The sequence below is a fragment of the Nicotiana sylvestris genome, chromosome 10 (genome assembly GCF_000393655.2).
Source record: "Nicotiana sylvestris chromosome 10, ASM39365v2, whole genome shotgun sequence".
In the NCBI taxonomy this organism is placed as follows: Eukaryota; Viridiplantae; Streptophyta; class Magnoliopsida; order Solanales; family Solanaceae; genus Nicotiana; species Nicotiana sylvestris.
Window position 1 is genome coordinate 152,257,494 of NC_091066.1, and position 20,123 is coordinate 152,277,616.

Sequence of the window (20,123 nt, forward strand, 5' to 3'; positions counted from 1 at the left end):
GATTTTGATATAGGGGTCGGAATAGAATTCTGAGAGTTGCAGTAGCCTTTTGGGTCATTTGGGATGCGTGTGCAAATTTTCAGGTCATTCGGACGTGGTTTGGTTGGGTTTTTTATCAAAAGCGTATTTCAGAAGATTTTAGAAAGTTTGGCTTGAATCGGATGTGTTTTGGGTGATTTGATGTTGTTTGACGTTTTTTGGTGATTAGAACAAGTTTTAATAAGGTTTTAGGATAGGTTGATGCCTTTGGTTGAGGTCTTGGGGGCCTTGGGTGAATTTCGGATGGTCAACCGGATCATTTTGAAGTTTGAAAAATTGCAAATTTTGAGTTCCAGCAGTTGCAGACATTTTGGTCTTCGCGTTCGCGAGAGGACTCTCATGTTCGCGATGAGTCTGCTGAGGTAGGTGGAAGTTTAGCCTTCGCATTCGCAAGGCAGGTGACGCATTCGCGAAGGGCCGCGAGGTTGTGCATCGCGTTCGCGAGATGTAGGTCGAGTTCACGAGATGTAAGTCGCATTTTCGTAGGGTCTTTTTGGTCAGCTGGTCTGATGTCGTGGTTGCTCTTCGCATTCGCGAGAGAGGGGTGCGTTCACGAAGGGTAAAGTTGAGGAATCATCGCGTTCGCGATTGTCAGGTCGCGATCGCGAAGAAGAATTTTGGGTCAACGAAATTTTGTACTTCGCGAACGTGAGGCTTTGACCGCGTTCGCGAAGAAGGAAAATAAGGCCTGGGCAGAATGTTTTTAACTCATCTTGTCCGCGATTTTGGGGCTCATTTCCTCCATAGTTGGCCATTTTGGAAGATTTTTGAAGGCGATTTAAGAGGGATTCAAGGGGAATCGTTGGGAGGTAAGATTTTCGTACTTAAAACTCGATTATTATGTGAATTCTACCTAGAAAATCATGGAAACTTAAGCTAAAAATGGAAGAACTAGGGCTTGGAATTTCGGACTTATGATTAGGGAATTGGAGGACCATTTGGGGTCGGATTTGAAAACTTTTGATATGTATGAACTCATGGGGAGATAAGGAATCTATTGGTGTAAAAATTTCTGAATTTCCAGACGTGGGCCTGGGGGTCGGGTTTGGGTAATTTCAGGATTTCTGCCCTTTATTGATTGTTTTATCTTGGGCTTTGTTCCCTTAGCATATTTTGACGTCCTCATTCTGATTTTGGATAGATTCGATGTGCATGGAGGCCGATTTGAGGGGCAAAGGTGTCACGAGCTAGAGATTTAGCCGGTTCAAGGTGAGTAATGATTGTAAATGATGTTCTGAGGGTTCGAAACCCCAGATTGCACATCGTAGTGCTATATTGAGGTGAGGCACACGCTTGATGACGAGCGTAGGGTCGTGCACTATTGGGGATTGTGACTTGGTCTGTCCCGATTGATGATTTTACTGAGTATTTGATTGAAAACTATTTGCTATCATCATTATTTGGGCTGAATACAATATTTGGGCCTAGTGCCAACTACTTGAACCCTTCAAGGATTTTTATTGATATTTCCTCGCTATTTTGACTTTATACTTGAACTCAGTCATGTTATTTTCTACTGTTTTACTACTCAGCCATGTTTATTCAATTTTAATACTTAAATGACGTTTTAAATGATGTTTGGGCTGAGAAACACTATTTTACTATTGCCCGAGGGGCTTGTGAGGATTTTTTACCGAGTAAGGCCGATGGCCTATGTTGTGAGGAAACACTGATACTGATTTGAGGTTGAGGGCCTGAGATATGTATGCCACGAGGTGGGTTGATTAATATGAGGCCGATGGCCTAGTTTGATGCCACGAGATGGCTTGTTATTGTGCTTGGGCCGTAAGGGACCCCTCCAGGAGTCTGCACACCCCCAGTGAGTGCGGGTACCCATTGTGATGTGAGATTGAGCCCGAGGGGATGGTATTGTTCTATGTGATTGAGCCCGAGGGGTTGGTATTATTCTATGTGATTGCCCGAGGGGCTGGTACTATTCTGAGATGTTGCCCGAGGGGCGGATTTGTCGATATTGTGCTCGAGAGGCGAGCCTTTATATGTTTACTTTTCATAATTGACTGTTAATTACCTACTTAATCATTGAAAAGGGCTTTTTCATGAAGTTAAATTTTGAGTTAAAGGATTTTACCTACCTTTCACTGTTTTACTATTTTGAAATGGTTTTACTGCTTCATTATAGAATGCTTTGTGCCTTACGTGATTTCCTGCTTTCAGTCTTTATTTACATTTGTTACTCACTGAGTTGGAGTACTCAATTTACTCCCTGCACCTTTGTGTGTAAATTTATGCGTAGCTGGTCCCGCTCACGAGTGCTATTTCATTCCAGCTTCAGGCGGATCTCGAGTAGTCTTTAGGTAGTTGTTGGCGTTCGCAGCCCGGAGCTCCTCCCTATCTCTTTCCTTTATGTCCTTAGCTCAGTATTTAAAACTCTGTAGTTACATTTGAGGATTTCGTATTGTTAGATGCTCGTGACTTGTGACACCCCGGTTAGGGCTGTGATGGGTTGTACTTCCATATTTTATTGATATTATCTGCCACTTCATATTATTAATCATGGTTTAGGCTATTTTATTGTTGCTTAACTGTTTAACATCCAATTAGGAATAGTTGGCTGGTCTTGTCTTCACGATAGGCGCCATCACGACCGAGTCTAGGTTAGGATCGTGATAAGTTGGTATCAGAGCCTAGATTACATAGGTCCCACGAGTCATGAGCAGGTTTAGTAGAGTCTCGCAGATCGGTACGGAGACGTCTGTATTTATCCTCGAAAGGCTGCAGAACCTTTAGGAAAAACTTCATATTCTTGAAATTCTTGTCGTGCAAACCTTTTGATCCGAGTACTGAATTCTGTTATTTTATTCTCTCACAGATGGTGAGGACATGTGCTACCGGACAGGGTGGACGATCACCAGTGCCACTAGCTGTGGCCACCAGAGGCCGAGGACACGGTCATGGTCGTGGTAGAGGCAGAGCAGCGAGGGCAGCACCTGTAGATCCACCAGCTGCCCCAGCTCAGGATCAGGCTCCAGCTATGGATGCTCTAGCAGCACCAGTTCAAGCACTAGTTGTGCCCATCATGATTTTGGGTCTTCAAGAGGCCTTGACACAGATCTTATCAGTTTACACTGCCTGGCTCAGGCGGTTTCAGCCACTACAGCCGCAACTACTTCACAAGTCAAGGGATGCAATCAAACTCCCGCCGCTCGCACACCTAAGCAGGTCGTGCAGGGACTTCAGATGTCGGGGACACATCCATCCCAACTGGTCACATCTGCTTAGGACTATGTGGTTCCTGTCATGCCGGAGGATGAGCAGCGTAAGTTGAAGAGATTTGGTAGATTGCAGCCTCCGACCTTCAGTGGCGCAAAGGGCGAGGATGCCCAGGGCTTTTTGGATAAGTGTTAGAGGATGCTTCGTACTGCAGGTATTCTGGAGACCAGCGGGGTCTCTTTTACCACCTATCATTTTTCAGGAGCTGCTTTCACTTGGTGGGAGGATTTCGAGAGGCGTAGGCCTATTGGTGTAGCACCCCTTTCCTGGCAGCAGTTCTCCATTCTCTTCCTGGAGAAGTATGTGTCGCAGTCCCGCAGAGAGGAGCTATGTAGGTAGTTTGAGTGGTTGCGATAGGGGGATATGATTGTGTCACAGTATGAGTTGAGGTTTTCTAAATTGGCTCATCATGCCATTTGGTTGGTTCCAACAAATCGAGAGAGGATCAAGAGGTTTATTGATGGTCTTACTTATCAGCTTCGTATCCTTATGACCAGGGAGAGGGTATCTGGTGCTACGTTCGAGGAGGTGGTTGATATCGCTCGTGAGATTGAGTCGGTTCACCGTCAGGAGTGAGAGGAGAGGGAGGCCAAGAGGCCTCGAGGATCTGGCAGCTATAGTGGTTCTCCTTTGAGGGGCCAGTTTCAGCACAACAGAGGCTGTTCATTCAGGCCTACTCAGCCAACTTGCCCAGGTTATCGTGGGGCATTGTCGGGTCATGGTTATCATGGTACTTAACAGGTCCAGTCATCACTTAGTGCCTTTCCAGCTCAGAGTTCCTCCCGTGCTCCATCAGTTAGGGGCTCTTCTATGCCGAGTGCATCTACTAGTCACTCCAGTGCGAGGGGTTCCCTTCAACCCCCTTCTCCAGCACCTAGGAGTTGTTTTGAGTGTGGTGAGATGGGTAACATGTGGAGGCAGTATCCTCGTCGTTTTCCTAGTTCATCCCAGTAGAGGAGTCAGTCATCAGCTTCAGTGCTAGTTGCTTCATCACCACCCGCTCCGCCAGCTATGGGTGGAGTTCAGTCAGCCAGGGGTCGCCCCAGAGGTGGAGATCGATTAGGGGCCAGTCAGGCCCGTTTCTATGCACTCCCAGGCAGACCTGATGTTATTGCTTCAGATGTTGTTATTACAGGTATTGTTTCAGTCTGCCACAGAGATGCCTCTATATTATTTGATCCCGGTTCCACCTTTTCTTATGTGTCATCAAACTTTTCTCGTTATTTGGGGACACCCTGTGAGTTTTTTGATTTACCTGTTCATGTATCTACCCCGGTGGGCGATACTGTTGTTGTAGACCGTGTGTACCAGTCGTGTGTGGTAAGTATTGGGGGTCTGGAGACCCGAGTGGATCTATTGCTATTGAGCATGGTGGATTTTGATGTTATTTTGGGCATGAATTGGTTATCTCTGTGTCGTGCTATTCTAGTCTGTCACGCTAAGACAGTCACATTGGCTATGCCGAGTGTGCCATGAATTGAGTGGCAAGGTGTGACTGATTATGTTCCTAGTAGAGTGATCTCTTTCTTGAAGGCCTAGCATATTGTTGGGAAGAGTTGTCTTTCATATCTAGCGTTTGTGAAGGATGTCGGAGCTGAGACTCCCAGTATTGATTCTATTCCAGTTGTGAGGGATTTTCCCGATGTGTTTCTGGCAGACCTTCTGGGCATGCCACCAGACAGGGATATCAATTTTGGTATTGACCTGGTTCCCGGCATTCAGCCCATTTCTATTCCGCCGTATTGTATGGCACCAGCGGAGTTGAAGGAATTGAAGGAGCAGCTTCAGGAACTCCTTGATAAAGGGTTCATTCGGCCTAGTGTATCACCTTGGGGTGCGCCGGTTCTGTTTATGAAGAAGAAGGATGGCACAATGAGAATGTGCATTGATTATATGCAATTGAACAAGGTAATAATTAAGAACAAGTATCCTTGGCCTCGCATTGATGATTTATTCAACCAACTTCAGGGGCGAGGGTGTTCTCCAAGATTGATCTCTATTCAGGTTATCACCAGCTGAAGATCAGGGATTCGGATATTCTTAATACAGCTTTCAGGACCTGATATGGTCATTATGAGTTTTTGGTTATGTCTTTTGGGCTGGCTAATGCCCCAGCAACGTTCATGCATTTGATGAACAGTGTGTTCCAGCCTTATCTCAACTCATTTGTCATAGTTTTCATTGATGATATTCTGGTGTATTCGCGTAGTCAGGAGGAGCACACGGAGCATTTGAGAGCTGTGTTGCAGAGATTGAGAGAGGAGAAGCTTTATGCAAAATTCTCCAAGTGTGAACTTTTGCTCAGTGTAGTGGCTTTCTTGGGGCACGTGGTGTCCAGCGAGGGTATTCAGGTTGATCCGAAGAAGATAAAGGCGGTTCAGAGTTGGCCCAGATTGTCCTTAGCCACATAGATTCGCAGTTTTCTTGGTTTGGCAAGCTATTATCGCCGGTTTGTTCAGGGATTATCATCTATCGCGTCGCCCTTGACCAAGTTGACTCAGAAGGGTGCTTCATTTGTATGGTCGGACGAGCATGAGGAGACCTTTCAGAAGCTCAAGACAGCTTTGACCATAGCTCCAGTGTTGGTCTTGCCATCAGCTTCAGGTTTATATACCGTGTATTATGATGCTTCAAGAGTTGGGATTGGTTATATGTTGATGCATGAGGGTAGATTTATTGCCTATGCTTCTCGTTAGTTGAAGCCCATGAGAAGAACTACCCCGTTCATAATTTGGAGTTGGCTACCATATTTCACGCATTGAAGATTTGGAGACATTACTTGTATGGCGTATCTTGTGAGGTGTTCATTGATCATCGCAGTCTTCAGCAGTTGTTCAATCAAAATGATCTTAATTTGAGGCAGCGAAGATGGTTGGAGTTACTTAAGGATTATGATATCACTATATTGTACCATCCGGAAATAGCCAATGTGGTGGTCGATGCTTTGAGCCACAAGGCAGTGAGTATGGGGAGTTTGGCATATATTCCAGTTGGGGAGAGACCTCTTTCAATTTATGTTAAGGCCTTGGCCAATCGGTTCGTGATGCTAGATATTTTGGAGCCCAGTCAGGTATTGTCTTATGTGTTTTCTCGGTCTTCCTTATATGAGCGCATCAGAGAGCGCCAGTATGATGATCCACATTTGCTTGTCCTTAAGGATAGAGTTCAGCATGATGATGCTAGAGATGTGACCATTGGTGATGATGGGGTATTGAGGATGCAGGGCCAGATTTGTTTGCCCAATGTGGATGGGCTTCGGGAGTTAATTCTAGAGGAGGCCCATAGCTCGCGGTATTCCATTCATATGGGTGCCGCGAACATGCATCAAGATTTGAGGCAGCACTATTGGTGGAGAAGAATGAAGAAAGATATTGTGGGATTTGTAGCTCGGTGTCTCAATTGTCAGCAGGTGAAATATGAGCATCAGAGACTGGTGGTTTTCTTCAGCAGATGGATATTCCTGAGTGGAAGTGGGCGAGGATCACTATGGACTTTGTAGTTGGACTTCCATGGATTTTGAGGAAGTTCGATGTTAATTGGGTGATTGTGGATCGGCTGACCAAGTCCGCGCACTTCATTCCTGTGTGTACTACTTATTCTTCAGAGCGGTTGGCAGGGATCTATATGCGAGAGCTTGTTCGCTTGCATGGTGTCCTAGTTTCCATCATTTCAGATAGAGGTACTTAGTTTACTTCGCAATTTTGGAGGTCTGTGCAGCGAGAGCTAGGTACTCAGGTTGAGTTGAGCACAACTTTTCACCCTTAGACGGACCGGCAGTTCGAGTGCACTATTCAGATATTAGAGGATATGTTACGTGCTTGTGTCATTGATTTTGGAGGGTCATGGGATCGGTTTCTACCGCTTGTAGAGTTTGCCTATAACAATAGCTACCAGTTGAGTATTCAAATGGCTTCATATGAGGCTTTGTATGGGAGGCGGTGTAGATCTCCAGTTGGTTGGTTTGAGCCCAGTGAAGCTAGGCTATTGGGGACTGATTTGGTGCAGGATGATTTGGAGAAGGTAAAGGTAATTCAGGAGAGGCTTCGTACAGCGTAGTCGCGGCAAAAGAGTTATGCTGATAGGAAGGTTCGAGATGTGTGCTACATGGCTGGCGAGAAGGTTCTGTTGAAGGTTTCGCCCATGAAAGGTGTTATGAGATTCGGAAAGAAAGGGAAATTGAGTTCGTGGTTCATTGGGCCTTTTGAGGTGCTTCGGAGGATTGGGGAGGTGGCTTACGAGCTTGCTTTGCCACCTAGCTTGTCGAGTGTGCATCCAGTATTTCATATTTCTATGCTCCAGAAGTATATTGGGGATCCGTCTCATGTTTTGGATTTCAGCACGGTTCAGTTGGATGATGATTTGACTTATGACGTGGAGCCAGTAGCTATTTTGGGTCGTCAGGCTCGAAAGTTGAGGTCAAAGGATATAGCTGCAGTGAAAGTGCAGTGGGGAGGTCAACCCATGGAGGAGGCTACTTGGGAGACCGAGCGGGAGATGCGGAGCAAATATCCTCACCTATTCGAGGCTTCAGGTATGTTTCTTGGCTCGTTCGAGGACGAACGTTTGTTTAAGTTGGGGAGGATGTGACAACCCGGCCAGTCGTCTCAAGAGTTACCGCTCCTTTTTTCCTATTTATACTTCTTTATGCTTTGTTTATCCGTGTTATGTGATATCGGGTTGGTCGGATCGAATCCAGAAGAAATTTGGTAAGGTTTGAGGTACTTAGTCTCTTTTGAGGGGATCTTAAGTTGGAAAAGTCAATCGGATGTTGACTTATGTGTTAGAGGGCTCGGAAGTGAATTCTGATGGTTCGTTTATCTTCGGAAGGTGATTTTTTACTTAGGAGTGTGATCGGAATGAGTTTTTGAGGTTCAGAGTAGATTTAGGCTTGAATTGGTGAAGTTGATATTTTGGCGATTTACGGTCGATAAGCGAGATTTTGATATAGGGGTCGGAATGGAATTCCGAGAGTTGCAGTAGTTTCGTTAGGTCATTTGGAATGTGTGTGCAAAATTTTAGGTCATTCGGACGCGATTTGGTTGGGTTTTTGATCAAAAGCGTATTTCGGAAGATTTTAGAAAGTTTGGCTTGAATCCGATATGTTTTAGGTGATTTGATGTTGTTTGAGATATTTTGGTGATTAGTACAAGTTTGAATAAGGTATTAGGATAGTTTGGTGCCTTTGGTTGAGGTCCCGGGGGCCTCGGGTGAGTTTCGGGTCATCAGCCGGATCATTTTGAAGTTTGAAAAATTGTAGATTTTGAGTTCCAGCAGTTGCAGACATTTTGGTCTTCGCGTTCGCGAAGAGCCTGCTGAGGGAGGTGGAAGTTTAGCCTTTGCGTTCGCCAGGCAGGTGATGCGTTCGCGAAGGGCTGCGGGTTGTGCATCGCGTTCACGAGATGTAAGTCGCGTTCGCATAGGGTCTTTTTGGTCAGCTGGTCTGAGGTCGTGGTTGCTCTTTGCGTTCGCGAGAGAGGGGTGCGTTCACGAAGGGTAAAGTTGAGGAACCATCGCGTTCGCAATTTTTAGGTCGCGATCGTGAAGAATAATTTTTGATCAACGGAATTTTGTGCTTCGCGAACGCGAGGCTTTCACCGCATTCGCAAAGAAGGAAAATAAGGCCTGGGTAGAATGTTTTTAACTCGTCTTGTCCGCAATTTTGGTGCTCATTTCCTCCATAGTTGGCCATTTTGGGAGATTTTTGAAGGAGATTGAAGAGGGATTCAAAAGGAATCGTTAGGAGGTAAGATTTTCGGACTTAAAACTCGATTATTATGTGAATTCTACCTAGAAAATCATGAAAACATAAGCTAAACATGGAAGAACTAGGGCTTGGAATTTTGGACTTATGACTGGGGATTTGGAGGACCATTTGGGGTCGGATTTGAGAACTTTTGATATGTATGACCTTGTGGGGAGATAAGGAATATTTTGGTGTAAAAATTTCTGAATTTCGAGACGTGACCCTGGGGGTCGGGTTATGGTAATTTCCGGATTTGCGCCCTTTATTGATTGTTTTCGCTTGGGCTTTGTTCTCTTAGCATATTTTGACGTCCTCGTTCTGATTTTGGATAGATTCGACGCGCATGGAAGCCGATTCGATGGGCAAAGGCGTCGCGAGCTAGAGATTTAGCCGGTTCGAGGTAAGTAATGATTGTAAATGATGTTTTGAGGGTTCAAAACCTCGGATTGCACATTGTAGTGATATATTGAGGTGAGGTACACGCTTGATGACGAACGTGTGGTCGTGCACTATTGAAGATTGTGACTTGGTCAGTCCCAATCGATGATTTTACCTCGTATTTGATTGAAAATTATTTGCTATCATCATTATTTGGGCTGAATGCCATATTTGGGCCTAGTGCCAACTACTTGAACCCTTCAGGGATTTTTATTGATATTTCCTCACTGTTTTGATTTTATACTTGAACTCAGTCATGTTATTTTTCACTGTTTTACTGCTCAGCCATGTTTACTCAATTTTAATACTTAAATGACGTTTTAAATGATATTTGGGCTGAGAAACATTGTTTTACTATTGCCCGATGGGCTTGTGAGGAATTTTGACTGAGTAAGGCCGAGGGCCTATATTGTGAGGAAACACCGATACTGATTTGAGGCCGAGGGCCTGAGATATGTACGCCATGAGGTGGGTTGATTAATATGAGGTCGGGGGCCTAGTTTGATGCCACGATATGGTTTGTTATTGCGCTTGGGACGTAAGGGGCCCCTCCAGGAGCTTGCACACCCCCAGTGAACGCGGGTACCCATTGTGATGTGAGATTGAGCCCGATGGGCTGGTATTGTTCTATGTGATTGAGCCCGGGGGGCTGGTATTGTTCTTTGTGATTGAGCCTGAGGGGCTGGTATTGTTCTATGTGATTGCCCGAGGGGCTGGTACTGTTCTGAGATGTTTCCCGAGGGGCGAATTTGTCGATATTATGCCTGAGGGGCGAGCCTTTATGTGTTTACTTTTCATAATTGACTGTCAGTTACCTGCTTAATCATTGAAAAGGGCTTTTTCATGAAGTTAAATTTTGAGTTAAAGGATTTTACCTACCTTTCACTGTTTTACAGTTTTGAAATGGTTTTACTGCTTCATTATAAAATGTTTTGTGCCCTACGTGATTTGCTGCTTTCAGTCTTTATTTACATTTGTTACTCACTGAGTTGGAGTACTCACTTTACTCCCTGCACCCCTGTGTACAGATTCAGGCGTAGCTGGTCTCGCTCACGAGTGCTGATTCATTCCAGCTTCAGGCGGATCTCAAGGAGTCTTTAGGTGGCTATTGGCGTTCGCAGCCCGGAGCTCCTCCTATCTCTTTCTTTTATGTCTTTAGCTCAGTATTTAAAACTCTGTAGTTACATTTGAGAATTTCGTATTGTTAGATGTTCGTGACTTGTGACATCCCAGTTAGGGTTGTGTTGGGTTGTACTTCCGTATTTTATTGATATTATCTGTTACTTCGTATTATTAATCATGGTTTAGGCTATTTTATTGTTGCTTAACTGTTTAACGTCGAATTGGGAATAGTTGGTTGGCCTTGTCTTCACGAGAGGCGCCATCACGACCGGGTCCGGGTTAGGGTCATGACATTAGTAGACAATAATTTGTGAATATTTCCACGTACGTAAGTTAGTAGACAATGATAATTATGTTCTTTTCACGTTTATTGTTTCCAAAATTTATGATTTAGATATTGTTGGCAATCTGATTATTTATCTAGTATGTTAGAAAGCTTTTTCAAAAACTTCAGCTTATATAGTGCTGGAGTTTTTACAAATGAACTAAATAACTTCACCATCTTTTGCTGAAGTTTTTGAAAAAACTTTATGACAAAATTAATGAATCCAAGACAAAAGAACTTCAGCTTTTAGTGCTGAAATTTTTACAAATGAACTAAATAACTTTAACATCTTCTGCTGAAGTTTTTGAAAAAGCTTATCCATGACAAACAAACTTCAGCTTATTTAGTACTGAAGTTTTTATAAATGAACTAAATAACTTCAGCATCTTCTGCTGAAGTTCTTGAAAAAACTTAATGACAAAACTAATGAATCCAGGACAAAAAAAACTTCAGCTTATTTAGTGCAATTACAAACAAAAACTTCAGCAAATAGAGAACAAACCGCTACTATGCTTAAGTTCAACAATTACAAATAAAAACTTCAGCACACTTGCTACTTTAGGCCTGTCTACTAGAATGCTGAAGTTTTGCGTGATTGTTTTTGCTAATTCAGCCTCGTATGCTAAAGTTACGCGAAAAGTGGGTACACTTGCAATTTTTTTTGCAAAGCGAACATAAGTTAAAACGTGACAAAAAAGCGAATATAAATACAAATGTACTTTTGTGAACGTTGATACCATTCATTGGGCTAAGCTGGCCCAAAAGTGGCTGTTGATATAATATGATAATATGTGCTTTGACTAGCACTTGAAGAAACTACTGATAATGTTTGTGATTTTATTTTTTTGCCATACATAAAAAGCGAAAAAAATAATTTGTGACAGTATTATAATAAACATAAAAAAGCGAAAGAAGAAATCTGTGACGGTTTTATAATTCTTCTCAACAACAACAATATGTAATCCTACAAATAAATTTATAAAGGAGAAATAAACAATAAAATATACTGAAATTGGATACCAAATAAACAAAAAAAAGAAAGAACCAGAAATAAAAATAAACAAAAAGAACAACCTTTATGGAAAATTCTTCGCATGTGCTTACATTTAATGAAGTTAATCAGTCAAAGTACATATTAATATTAGCAAAGAATTCATTCCTAACAAATTTCCAAAATTGGTAAGACAAGAAAAAATAGTATACCTAATTCCGCACCAAACCCCCCTCCCCCCCCCCCCAAAAAAAAAGTTTTAAATTACAATATATGAAAAGAAAACAGAAGATCAAATATTTCCACTTGGCTGCCTCGTATCTACAGTATAGTCCTACGTAAAATCTCCTCACACAGATTCCTCCGAAAACGTACAGAGAGAAACAAAAGAAGAGAGAGACCTTACACAAAAATTCCCATTTTCTCTCTTTTGGTCTCTCTCTCTCTCTCTCTCTCTTTTTTCTCTTTCTGTATATAATTCTTTGGCAATTTTGTAATCACCCATTTAATTCAAGTAAGTTCATTTCCCTATCTCATGAATCACATCACTGTTTCTTGAATCTTTGATTCTTATTCTGATTCTACAAATTTTTATTCTTTTTTATCTTGTTTTGATGGTGACTAAATTTCAAGATTGGATTTTTATGAGATTTGTGGGTTTATTATGCCTTGAAATTATTGTTACATGTGAGATAAATCCATTTCTTGGTTTGAATTATTGTGGGTATTTTGTGATTGGTTCAATGCTATTGATCTGCCAAATATTGTGGAATTCAAATTCTAGCTCTAACCCTTTTTGGGTTTTAGCTTCTTGTTTTTTGAATCTTGTTTCCCTTTTATCTTTCGTGAGTCGAGGTCAATCGGAAACAAACTCTATGCCTTCTTAAAGATAGGGGTAAGGTATGCGTACACTCTACCCTTCCCAGACCCCACTTACAGGACTATACTAGGTATGTTGTTGTTGTTGTTGTTGTTATTTTTTGAATCTTGTTTGTGTATGTAATTTTAGTTTGAGAAGAAAGAGTTGAAAGAAAGTTTGGATTTTGAAAATTTGCTGATGAATCTGCATTGGTATGCATTTGTTAATGAATGTTTGGCTCAGTTCTTGTCATTGGATTACTTAACTTTTTGAAAGTGTAAAATGAAGTAGATTGGTCTAAGGTGTCGGATTTAAGCTCTGGTCCAAGAGGGCATGGGTTCAGATCCCAGAGCTGTGATTATTTGCAACATTAATGTGCATTAGTACAAAATTAGACAAGATTAGCAATGATCACGTTCTAAAGAATATGCTAATAGCATATAAAGAGTAAAAATAAGAGAAGGTCGGTTGACATGATCTAGTCATGTCCTACATCGACCTCTCACTGCTCCAGTTTATAGGTGTGAAACAATGGTGATGGATGTGTTAAAGGGGATGAGATATTAGGAAGTTGTCTAGAAAAACCAACAATCTCTTGAAATACATGAAGATTTAGCACGAAAAGTGTGCAATGGAAGAAAAGATAGATATAGGCTATAGTCTTGTTAGAGATTTGTATGCCTGGAGAAAATGTAGAGAATCTCTAGTGCTAGAGAATCTACACTTTTACATATTGCACTGATACAGGTCTGAATGGAGTTTACATAGTTGTGAGGATTCATAAAGTCGACTCCGACTAACATGGGATTAAGACATTGTCTTGCTGTAATAAAATGAGATTTAGCAATTAAGGTCGTCATTTCGTCTCTAAGAGTGTTTATTTCGAGACTGGAATGGTTGAAGGAGTAACCAAGGGCTGAGTCTTGTACTACTTGTTAAGAATATTAAGATATCTCCTTTTGAGCATTATCTGTTCTCAGAGAATAATTTTGTAATGAAGGAATTAGTCTAACTACCAACAGAGGGGGTAGATTGATGTATGCATATCTGACAGATTTCCATAATATATTGCAACAATTGTGAAATTAGAATGTGAGTTATGATTACAAATTATAAGGTAAAAGCTTTAAAGCATGATGGCACTCATTTCTTAGATGAAGACCTAATATGTGGAATTAAAATAGGGTGACTGAATGGAGGCTTGCTATAGGAGTGTTATGCGATAAAAACTAAGAAGATACCTACGAAATGAAAGGCAAGTTCTATAAAAAAAATTGTGAGACAATGATCTTTTATAGGAGTGACGCACCAAAATATCCACAGGATGATTGTTGTAAAGATTTGAATGTTAAGATGGCTGTGAAGTCATTTAAAATTAAACAAGAATTGAAATATCGCAACCTAGTGTGGGAGTAGTACACCTAGATGATAACATAGAAAAGATTGCCTAAAATGGCTTGTTCCTATTTTGGCTTTCAAATGCACTGGGGAATATGTTTGATATGACGCATGAAGCTATTACAAAAAGACAAGCTAGACTTACAAAAACTTGGTATATAAGCAGAAAGGTAGAGGGGTGGGCCCATCATCTGCTGAGTTTCAAACCATGCACCAACTGACCCTCAGAGATTTCTTTGTGATAAGAAAAGATTACCTAATCTTATGCACACACAAAAAAAGAGGGCAAGATAGACTTAATATCTCATGGAAGAGAGTTGTTTCGAAGACTTAGAATCTCTCGGAATTCACCTAGATTTGGCTAAAAAGAGAACACACTGGAAGCAAAGGATCCATATAGGTGATACCAAGTAGTTGAGACTAAGATTTAGTTGTTCTTGTTAAACTTATATTCGAGTCTTGGTGTTTCCGAAGAGCTTTTTCAGTTTGGTTAGAGATTTTTCTATAAGGACAATGGTGAGATTAGACAATAGCTTTAGAGAATCCCTAATTTGTCTTGAAAAACAAATTATTGGGCATTGAAATGATAAGGAAACACGAAAACCAAATAGGCGATTCCATAGCCCTCTTGGTGTTGTAAGTTGACATAGAGTTAGGTGAGCTCTTGTGCTGCACAGGCGTGAGCTATGCCTAGAAGCAGTCATGATACTTTTGTTATTTCGTACATAGACTTCTATTTGCATGCCTCAATATTTGGTGGTATGTCGGAAAACTCTGATGCAACTCTCTCATATCAGTATTGTTCTTCAAGATATTGGTGGAGACCACAAACAATAGCTCCTTCTGTCAAGGTTTCTCTTCTGTCTTGTAATTGCATTCTTTTTATCAGCATATATAAGAGTGATTTACAACTAACATCAAAGGTGCGGCTTCCATGTAAAAGTCCCTTTTTCTGTTCGATATAGCAGTCAATAGCCCATCTGCTCATACCATTGAAAGGGTTCATTTGGAGGAATTAGTTTGACCTTGGTTATAGTTTTCACCACTTAGAGGGAAAACAAGGTCCAATCAGATTTTCTTTTTTGGATGGGGAGCTAATTTGTTTTTATAGCGGCTTAGAGAATATGTACTTTTTTCCTTTTTGCTGATACGTAATGATGGGCAGCAGGAACACTAAATTGGAGCTATTCGTTTTTGCTGTTAAAGATATTTGAGAGGGTTGTGATTGCATTTTATGAGGCCTGTAAACATCAGCTCTTCTCTTTCTCCATAATTGTTTGCTTAGAGATGGCTGATAAATGCTGCAGCTCTTTTTTACTCTATATTTCAGGTTCAAAGGAGCTCCAAAAGAGGTGCTTTACATTGAATAGGTTCTGCCTATCAGATCCTTATAGCACTTGTTGCATTGTGCTATGTGGAAATCCATTTCAAATGCCATTACAAGCTTCGGTCAGAAGAAGGATTCTGCTGCGCCCAGTAGAACTTGTCATGAATACTCAGATGATGATGATGATGTCTGTTCAAATGACAGCACTGAGGAAGGACTAGAATGCCCAATATGTTGGGAATCTTTTAACATTGTCGAGAATGTTCCCTATGTATTATGGTGTGGCCACTCTCTTTGCAAGAATTGTCTGTTGGGACTTAAACCGGCTTCTGTGAAGATATCCACTCAACAAGTCCAGATTCCGTTGTTCATTTCCTGCCCATGGTGTAATTTGTTGACACTTCGATTGTTTTACCAGGGAAATCTCAAGTTTCCAAGCAAGAACTTCTTCCTCCTTTGGATGGTGGAGAGCAGAAATGGTGACAGGGTGACGTCGCCATCTGCCATTTACAGGGATCAAACTTCAGTTACGGGGATCCAGACTTCTGTCACGAACTGCAGGCGGACTCATCGTCTAGGCTCTTCCGCGTCTAGCGCTACTGGTCCTAGAACTAGCAATACAAGTGGTATCACCACAATGCAAAGGTCCCAGTTTTCTCTTCAGAAGTCCCTTGATTTCTTTTTCCGGGTGACATCCAAGTTTCCATTGGTTATTGTGCTTCTTCTGGTTGTTATATTCGTTATACCTTCCAGTGTGGGCATCCTACTTCTATACCTGCTGATCACAATTCTCTTTGGACTTCCATCTTTGCTAGTATTATACTTCGCTTATCCTGCTCTGGATTGGTTGGTGAGAGAGATTACTGCTTGAAGTGTAGCTGGTTCAATTTGTTTGAGAATTGTTTCTTAGAGTTCCGAGTCTGTAATACAAAGTACTGCTTACACTAGTAAACAATGTCTCATCAGTTCGATCTTAGTTTTCATATCAAGAGATGGTGTAAATATTTGTTGGTTTTTCGTGGAAGTTAATGTTAATTTTCCTTGAAAGTTTGAATCTTCTGTTGTTATTGGATTTATGATATCGCGGTTCACAGCCTGATCCTTTCACATTCAATTTTTTCTACTATAACAGGGGTAGGGGTAAGGCTGCGTACATCTTACCCTCTCCAGATCCCATTTGTGGGAGACTATGGGGTTTTTTGTTGTTGATGTATAACAGTATTGACTTGCGATGATCTTATGAAAGCTTATATACGGCGAGTGTTGTGCCTCAGTATATATATACATGTTTTTCACTATAGAAGAGCTATCTTTAACGTTTTTACAGCTTTATTTTGAAGGATAGTATTTAAAAGCATAAACATGTTGCTGGCATTTTCCCAGTTGATCTGATCTTATTTGCCTTCTCTTTAACCTTAAGCTCTTCGTTTTCGCGATTTTGATCTGCTTGTTCTTTGGCTCCTCCTGCAATGCTCTCAATCCTTCCAACTTCATTGTTGAAATGTCGCATGGCTTTCGCCCTACGCCTGTCTAATTCGGCCTGTAATTTCATTTTGTTTTTATTTGACAATATTTCAGCCTGTAATTTCATTCAGTCTGTTGGTAAATAAATGAATTCCAGCAGATTCAACTATAATAAAAATTTAAGATGGAGTCTACCTCAATTCTCTCCAAATTTCTCTTTGCCTTTTTCTTCTTCTTAGTCTCCCATTCCACAATTTCTGTTATGAGCTTCTTGTACCTGAAACTTCTCTTCTTAGTAAAAGGCTAATGAAGTAGGTCATACATAATATATAAAAAAGAAGGGCTGACCAGTGCACTAAGCTCCGCTATGCGGGGTCTGGGGAAGGGCCGGACCACAAGGTCTATTGTACGCAGTCTTACCCTGCATTTCTGCAAGAAGCTGTTTCCACGGCTCGAACCCGTGATCTCCTGGTCACATGACAACAACTTTACCAATTACGCCAAAGCTCCCCTTCAGGTCATATATAATAGAACAACCAAAACCAACCCATTTCCTATTTTGAGGTTAGGGAGCAGTATTGTAGTGAACTCCTTGACTATGTTTATGTTGCAGCTAGAGGTGGCAAAATCAACTCATTTCCTAATAACCTAGTCAACTCGTCTAGGTTTAAATGGATTGGGTCATGACTCGCTTGTTGACTTGACTCAACAGGTTGAACCCGGGAATAAACCATCAAATTATTGGGTAAAAATTGGTCAAAGTAGTTTAAACCGACAGGTCAAAATGCAATGTAAACCGAAACATACAAAATCAAATTTGGGGATTGAAAATTCTGTAAATTTGGAAGAACTTAAGCTAATAATTTACGAAAATAAAGTAGCTTTCACTTCTTTTTTCCAAAAAGCAAAAATAATGAAGGAGGGAAAGTTGAATCGTGTTAGACGGATTGGATAATGAACCGTTACTTGACCCAACCAAACTTCGGACGGGTTTGGTCATGATCTGTTTACTGATTTGACCTATTTGATCTGCTCAAATAGGTTGGCTACATTACATCCCCTTGGAATGCGGCCCTTTCCCGGACCCAGCGTGAACGCGAGATGCTTTGTGTACCGGGCTGCCCTTTTTTTAGCCGCAGAATAAATAATACTGCATGGGGCATGCCTTATAATGATGTTTTTGCCCTCATGATTTTGGAAGACTAGTTTCATGCAAGAACTCTTTTAGTGAAAAGGGTATGAATGAAAGTTTTTAGTGTACAACAACAACAACAACAAAACAAAAACCCAGTAAATTCCTGCGAATAGGGTCTGGGAGCAGTAAGATGTATGTAGCCTTACCCCTACCCTGGAAGGGCATAGAAGTTGTTTCCGATAGACCCTCGGCTAAAATGAAAGTTTTTAGTGTGATGTCAATTATAAGGCATCAGTTTAACAAAATACCTTTCTATGATCTTCTCCATCTCTTCTTTCTCCCAAATATCTGCCTTAGAATTTCCACTTACAGGCTTCATTGTATTTGTCCCTTTAGCCATGCCTGTTTGAGATGAAGATAGTCTAGTTGGCCGAACAGCAGCGTCGGAAACAGGAACCTCAGGAGCTTTGGGAGGTTTGATATCAATGCTTTGGTCTGGAAATGTTGAAGTTTTCTTCATTGATGGAACTCTTTTGGCCTTTTCAGATACTTCACTTTCATGTTTGCTATCTCCAAAAGTTGGTGTCTTTTTAATAGATGGAACTCTTTTGGCCTTTTCAGTAACTTCACTTTCAGGTTTGGTATCTCCAAAAGTTGGTTTCTTCTTAATAGATGGCACAGTGTTAACTGGCTCTGGATTGGTTGTTGCTGTCCTTATTGGTACACTTTTATCAGGAAGTTTTGGTCTTGGCTTTGAAACTTCATCTGATACAATTCAATGTTAAGAAGAAAGTTAGTATGTTACAAAGTTGAAATAAAAAGACTTAGAAATATAACCATGTGAGACCACTCATCAGATTCCTACCGAGATAAAAATATTAGGTGATTTCTTCGCATCTGCCTAAGTTTTGGCCTAACTGGTAAAGTTGCTGCCGTGTGACTAGGAGGTCACGGGTTCGAGTCGTGGAAACAGCCTCTTACAAAAATGTAGGGTAAGGATGCGTACAATAAACCCTTCCCGGGACCCCGCGCATAGCGAGAGCTTAGTGCACTGGGTTGCCTTTTGCCTAAGTTTTGGCGGGTAGAATTACTCAATAACCGTGTTGGTGGGAGGTAACAGGTTTACGATGAAGTATTAGAGGTTCGTACAAGTAGGGGCCCGTACACCACCATTATACAAGGAAAAAAGATGGAAATTTTGCAAGATTTCTTCCTACCTGGGAACTTTTCAGGTTTCTTAGGGATAGTATCATCTGATTTAGTTTTGATCTTGGTAAAAGGTTTATCAGCTCCTCCACTATTTGTCCTTCTGTGGTCTTTTTCGCCCTTGTCTTCGATTGATTTTACAGCAAATGCAGCTGCAGCCACTGCAGCTGGATAGTCAACACTATCGCTAGAATCATAATCGCGACTCATTGTTCTTATAAACTGTCTGTGCAACCAGCTAGGTGCTCTTTTTGTCTCTGCCAAAAACACAAACCAAACTTTTAGTATTATTCTGAAGTTTCACTATTACAATGTTCTTGTTTTCCTAAGATTGAGATTTTGAGTCTAAGTTACTACCTTTAAAAGGTTGAGTTTTCTGTGGCGGTATTGTTCTATCTCTTGAGCTGCTGCCTCCTTTCTCTTCTTCTCCTATACCGGAGAATCTCACCCTAGAACAGTATATTAATTGTAACGCGAAAAAGCTATATCTTTATGCTAGAATTTGAAGTTGACGTGTTACGTTACCTCATTTGCTTAAGCATATCCATTCTTTCTTTGTACTGAAGACCTTATTTTGATATCTCAAAGATTTGATAACAGTGAAATTTGAAGGAGAAGCACAGAAGAAAAAAGGAAGCTTTCTTTTTCAGTTTGATAAAAGCTGTGTTCTGCTTTTTGATATCTTTGCATGTACTTATTAAAGAAGATATCTTTGCATGCAAGTCTTGGTTTTGGATCTTGAAAACAAAGATATCAAGCATTCTTTTCTTCTGTTAAATGGTTTGCTTTTTGTTGAAGTGATTCAGATTCCTTTTATATAGATGCAATTTCCTTTATCAGAATCC

General features: G+C 41.2%; 2 protein-coding genes across 5 annotated transcripts; one reads left to right on the top strand and one right to left on the bottom strand.

The window, feature by feature from the left end:
* The first annotated feature begins 12,197 nt into the window (after positions 1 to 12,197).
* On the top strand, positions 12,198 to 16,527 carry LOC104231814 (uncharacterized). Of its 3 annotated transcripts, none has more exons than XM_070160045.1 (2): positions 12,198 to 12,403; positions 15,454 to 16,527. In XM_070160045.1, the coding sequence occupies exon 2, from the start codon at positions 15,559 to 15,561 to the stop codon at positions 16,342 to 16,344; it is 786 nt and encodes a 261-aa protein (XP_070016146.1). In that variant the 5' UTR covers positions 12,198 to 12,403; positions 15,454 to 15,558; the 3' UTR covers positions 16,345 to 16,527. The 3 variants fall into 3 exon arrangements, with proteins under 3 accessions (XP_070016146.1, XP_009783172.1, XP_070016145.1); XM_009784870.2 differs by having other exon boundaries at positions 15,477 to 16,527; XM_070160044.1 differs by lacking the exon at positions 12,198 to 12,403 and adding an exon at positions 12,468 to 12,839 and having other exon boundaries at positions 15,477 to 16,527.
* Positions 16,528 to 16,694: 167 nt separating this feature from the next.
* On the bottom strand, positions 16,695 to 19,928 carry LOC104231813 (remorin-like). Of its 2 annotated transcripts, none has more exons than XM_009784867.2 (6): positions 19,804 to 19,928; positions 19,636 to 19,727; positions 19,290 to 19,535; positions 18,381 to 18,837; positions 17,133 to 17,214; positions 16,695 to 17,013 (listed from the first exon to the last, which is right to left on the bottom strand). In XM_009784867.2, exons 1-6 carry the CDS (start codon positions 19,824 to 19,826, stop codon positions 16,822 to 16,824), a joined length of 1,092 nt encoding a protein of 363 aa, XP_009783169.1. In that variant the 5' UTR covers positions 19,827 to 19,928; the 3' UTR covers positions 16,695 to 16,821. The 2 variants fall into 2 exon arrangements, with proteins under 2 accessions (XP_009783169.1, XP_009783168.1); XM_009784866.2 differs by having other exon boundaries at positions 16,695 to 17,052.
* Positions 19,929 to 20,123: the final 195 nt, after the last annotated feature.